Below are 5,864 nucleotides of genomic sequence, written 5' to 3' on the forward strand. Positions count from 1 at the left end.
TTGATATTTTCATCGTACGAATTAAGCAATTAAAAATTATTTAATCTAATTTAATTGAAAAATTATGCTCAAACGGCAATATGCAATAACCACTAAATGATCGATAACATCTTCTAAATATAACTTGAAAAAAAATTAAATAAAAAGCCTTTATAACAAGAACTTGTACGACACTTACAGTGAAAATAAGATTTATAAATCATCAAACAAAAATAATGTCTTTCCTTAAAGCTTTTAAATGGAAAACTCTCGTTTTCTCGAATTCGTTTCTCATCACATTTAAATAACAACATAATATTAATTAACCCATGTCAAATATCTTATGTATCGAATAAATTAAGCATCTAATTCTAAATACACTCCACTTACAACAACTGACTACATTTTAAATACTTTTCAGCCAGCCTAAAAATTCTAATTCTCTATAATCTCCGTTTTGCAAAATAACGTAGATATTCGTCTCCGCTGATGGCTGTACTTGCGCAATAGCTTACGTACACATCGACAAGGTGTGCGCGCACGCTTATATACGTGTGTACAATACGAGCTAACCATAGAAACATACACATTAGAGATTATACAGCTGAAACTGCCTTTCAGTTTGCGACTAAAGGATCGACGAAGTTTATGACGATTGAATACGAGATCTTTCCCATTTACATGATATATAGTTATTAACAAACGCATAAGTTAGCGCACAAGTACGCACCGGTACAGAAACGATAAACGTCCAAAATTACATAAAATAAATAATAATATCGAGTTTAAATAAATTGCCCTGAAGCCTATAGGGAGATATGAACGTTGCTGATGGACCGGGATTCTCCCGCTACGAGGCCCTAATGCTCGTGGCGAGACTATCCTTTGTTACGGCGATTGGATTCTTTAGTATGAAATGGATTTTAAATCAACTTGATCCTAATAACAAACAAAAGAGAAAAGCTAAAAAAAAGGTAAATCTATGTTATCGCTTTAAAGTTGCGTCATTTATGACATAACCTTGAAAGAGCTTTTTATTCATGGTAATTTTATTGTTGCTGGTGCTGCCTGGGAATGGCTAATCCACATAAAAGCTTCATCGTATGAGCAACTGAATTCTATGTAATTTCAGGCCGAAGAGAAGTTACGTAAGTTGGCTAGGACAGATGCAGTTGTCTTGACAAAAAGTATTGATCTTGATCAGTTAACCGATTATGAAATGATGATTGCCAGTCACTTAATTAATCCAAACGATATTAGAGTATCGTGGGACAATATCGCTGGTCTGGAAGATGTGATTCAGGAACTTCAGGAAACCGTTATATTACCTATTCAAAAGAAGGAATTATTCAAAGATTCCCAGTTAACTCAAGCACCAAAGGTATAAGAATTAAGCACCAATGTTTAAACATATATACCATGGTGTTAAGGATTAATATTATTTATACAAAGACATTATTATAGAAATTAAGGGAATTTAGAAAATGCAATTGTATTGTTTTAATATAAATTAAAACAAAATGTCTGTAATAACTGACGATGAGTTGCAAAATTTTTTATAATTATTGAATCCCTTTTTAGGGTGTCCTACTTCATGGACCACCTGGATGTGGGAAAACTATGATTGCCAAAGCTACGGCCAAAGAAGCTAAAACTTGTTTCATAAATCTAGATCTCAGTATATTAACGGATAAATGGTATGGAGAAAGTCAAAAACTCACTTCCGCCGTATTTTCCTTAGCAGTTAAACTTCAACCTTGTATTATATTCATTGATGAAATTGGTAAATTATTGTTAATATACCATGTTCTTAGCTAATGGTTCGATTTTAATTCAACTTTACAATGCCTTGCCTTTGTCTTGTCATAGATTCATTTTTGAGAGCGCGCAACTCGCATGATCACGAAGTAACGGCTATGATGAAAGCACAGTTTATGTCTTTGTGGGATGGTTTGATTACCGATCCATCTTGTACAGTTATTGTTATGGGAGCAACAAATAGACCGCACGATTTGGATAGAGCAATTATTAGACGAATGCCTGCTACGTTTCATGTTGGCTTACCCGTAAGCTTATATAAATTTTTATCATTCGCATATTATATATTGATAATGGTATATCTGATAATCTGAAGGAGGCTTTCCATATATTTTAGAATGAACAACAACGAATTCAAATTCTAACTCTAATATTGGTAAATGAGCCAATAGCGAATAACATTAACATTGCTCGATTATCGAAAATGGCCGATGGTTTTTCGGGTTCAGATTTACAAGAACTTTGTCGAAATGCATCGGTATATCGTGTTAGAGACTATATGAAAAATTCAAAGTAAGTTTTTCAGTTTTCCTAAAGTCTCAAATTCGTTTTAGACATTATTGTTTACTCACCTCTATTCTAATTTTTAGTCCCACATGTTCTGGGTTAAACGATGAGGAAATATACCATGACGCTGTGCGTCCAATAAACATGGACGATTTAGTGACCTCTTTAAGCAAAATGAAAGCCTCAAAAATGCACACAGGTAGCTTAAATATATCTAAGCTACAGTTTGAATAAAATAATTTAAAAACTATTATGTTTGAAAAAAGTGTTGTTTGACATTCTTTTACTGAATCGGCATTTAATCTATTCGAAAAACATATTTTCACAAAAGATTTTAGAAATTATATTTATTTGTTATTTCTTTAGTTTTAATACATTTAATTTTCAAATTATTCGAAAAACCGCTTCATGATTGAATTCTTTATATAAGTCGTACTTCTATTTTCTAGGGATTGATATTACAGATTCGCCAATATGAGTATTGAAATTTTTATTAAATTTTAATGCATCATCATTAAAGTAATTTACACGTCTTATTCCTCAAAATCATTGTTTTTGTTCGTTTTATTTTCTTTGATTTGTCGTTGTTATTTTGCAAAAAGTAAAATATCAATACGACTATAAAAATGAATATATGACAATTCATGAAGAACATTAATACACAAATATAAAATACAGAGTATAATGTACAAATAGATGAAATTAAATATTAGGTTCAAATGCGATGAAGAATCGACATGTTATAGTAATAATTTTCATGAAATTCATTATTAGAAATATAATGTATAAACGAATATGATGAAAAGATTTTAAAATAGAATCTGTAAATATCTTTTTGAAAATCTTATCAATGCATATGCGTGCGAGAGAGAGAGAGAGAGAGAGAGAAAGGGAGGCTACATCCTCTTGAGATTTCAATGAATAAGCAAAAAAACAAAAAAAAAATAACACGCTTTAGGCGAAAAATAATTAACAAAAATATTAGAATGCTTATAATTTATAATTTATGTTAAGGGACTACTTTTAAGCAGCTTGTATATTTTTTACTCAAAGATGAATATAAAAAGTAATCGTGGTAAATAAAGTCAAAATATTCATTTGAATGTAAAGAAAAGAAAGAAAGAGAGAAAAAAGGATAGGGGAAAGGGAATTTAATATAATTGGGCTTGGATTACATAAAATGATATGGAATCCTTTCAATGTTCAAAACTTATCGTCGGTACATTAACAATTAATAAGAGTGGGAATATTGTATTATATTATTATTGAAAAAAATATCAGAAAAATACCGCCGGCCCACTTCTTATCCGAAAAATCTAATTCTAAAATAAATCTACTTATTAATTTGTAATTAAATAGTTTTTTTTATTAATAATTGTGCTTTAAGATGCGCTGATTATGCCCTCTCTACTTAACATCGTCAAATATGCATATCTAAATATTAAATCGTAGTTTTATAATATAAAATTGATTTAACGAAATAAATAAATCTTACAGATCAATTTTATCAATAAATAGTTAGTAAAAGATCTTGGAATTATTGTTTTATACGCATATTTCATACGCACTTATGGGAATGAATTGTGCCCATTCGAATGCTGAATTCTTTTCGAATGAAACGAAAAATACAGTTCGCTTACCAATATGAAATACATACGTATATGCAATATTTGTTTATTTTATAGTTATCCGTTATAGAGTTATTCGAATATTTAATTTAATTTAACCTATGGAATTACTAATATGTTTAGCGATATTTTTAAGAAAATATTAAATGGTCTTTAGCTTAAGTATTGACAAATTATTAGTTATTAATTATTCCAATACGACAAAATCCCATATATTTACTTCGAATACAGTCAAATGACGTTTTCTTTTATTTATTTATTTATTTATTTTATTATATATATATATATATTTTTTTTTTATTATTATTATTATTATTATTTGTTCATACTTATTTGATGTAACGTGTTTTATTATATTTGTTTCAACTGGAAAAAAACGATATTTTGAGCACAGCCTATCACGACAGTGGATTAAAAATTGTAAAAAAAATATTATTTTTTTTCTTTTACACAACGATTTCCTTTATTACTACAACGATCTAAATAATATTAACATGAATACTTACAATTTCTATTTTCTATTAGTATCTCAATATTCTAGTGTAAATTATTATAAGAAACAATTTTTTTTTTTACCTCCTCAATTAAATCCGTGAATTTATATACTTTGTTGTTAAAATCTCTAAAAGTCAACGATTATTCGGCCTAGTGAACTGAAAAAACCTTTTTCTCCATAAATTTATGAATCTGTCGAAATGCAAAAGAGAACGAATAATGTTACATGATGCAAATAAAAGGATTCGCTTGGTCGGCCGCAGAGGGGCTGAGGGGGAGGTGGACGAGAACCACAATTGCAATATAATAAAACGAAATTTTATTCCAATTAATCGAATAATATTGTCAAAGAATCGTTTCTTCTACTATTGTACCAACGATCGAGACATTTTCTTGAGCCAAGGACCAACATGAATTAAACATTATTCGTTCAAGCTTATAATATTAACGAAAAAAGGTTCGATCAAACAAATACATATGCTCGCACAATAAAGTATTGGATAAAACTCGTGCAAAAGGAGAACCATTGAGATAACAATATAACGAAAGTTTTCGGCCACATAGGTAATCAAGAACAATTTCCAGCAACGGCGATGTTACTCTCGATGCTGGTACGTTTTGCTGCTGAAATTCCACTGATTCCAAGAGCGGAAAATGAATTCGTTCTCTCTGCAAGAAATGAAGGGTAAGACGTGCTTGAGATAAAGCGCAAACGGTAACGTCGCATTATTATAATAAATACGGCGAACAGAAAAACACGGTCCAGTCCGAGGCCTTCGCCGTTATCCAGCACTCGACGAGCTCCGATGCTCCAGGGCTCCAACAATCCCGGGTTAATTACCGAATTCGCGATCCGACCGAGTCACTGCGCAGGCGCGCGCTTCCGCCTACACACATAGGGCACCAGCCAGGTGGCGGGAGGATGAAAGGGGCGGGGAGGGAGGGGGGCTGCCGCTGAATAACGAAAGAGTCGTAGCCGTAGCGAGGCGCAGCAGCTTCGTCGGTCTGTTGGAATCCCCGGTAAACGATTGAGGTGTGCAGGACCAAGCAGAGCCTGCCCCCGACTACTTATTCGCTTTTCGTTGACTCCCGGGACCCGTCGCTGGACGGATGAAGGACGATCGACGAGATGATCGGCGCACCAGCCCCAGCTAAAGAAAAAAGTCGACCGTGACGCCGCGACGCCTCTTCTGACCGGGCGAATGATGAGGCAGGGGCCGCCGCCGCCGCCGCCGCCGCCGCCGCCGCTGCTGCTGCTGCTGCTGCTGCTGCTGTTGCTGCTGCCGCCGCCACCGCCACCGCCGCTGCCGCCACCGCCACTGCCGCGAGTGCAGTCGAGGCTTCCTGCCAGTTGCTAAACGAGAGCGAGAGAGGGACGAAACTAGGGGCAGATAGAGATAGACAGAGAGCGCGAGCGAGAGCAAGGACAAAGGGAGC

At 33.9% G+C, this 5,864-nt stretch overlaps 1 protein-coding gene across 1 annotated transcript; it reads left to right on the forward strand.

The window, feature by feature from the left end:
* Window positions 1-524: 524 nt before the first annotated feature.
* Window positions 525-2,623, forward strand: LOC105368590 (no mitochondrial derivative). Its single transcript, XM_011507624.1, is given in 6 exon segments — window positions 525-953; window positions 1,112-1,360; window positions 1,561-1,762; window positions 1,849-2,045; window positions 2,135-2,322; window positions 2,388-2,623. Coding segments are annotated over 6 exon segments (1,143 nt in total). The 5' UTR covers window positions 525-797; the 3' UTR covers window positions 2,539-2,623.
* Window positions 2,624-5,864: the final 3,241 nt, after the last annotated feature.

This window comes from Ceratosolen solmsi, unplaced genomic scaffold (genome assembly GCF_000503995.2).
Source record: "Ceratosolen solmsi marchali unplaced genomic scaffold, CerSol_1.0 scaffold1, whole genome shotgun sequence".
Lineage (NCBI taxonomy): Eukaryota > Metazoa > Arthropoda > Insecta > Hymenoptera > Agaonidae > Ceratosolen > Ceratosolen solmsi.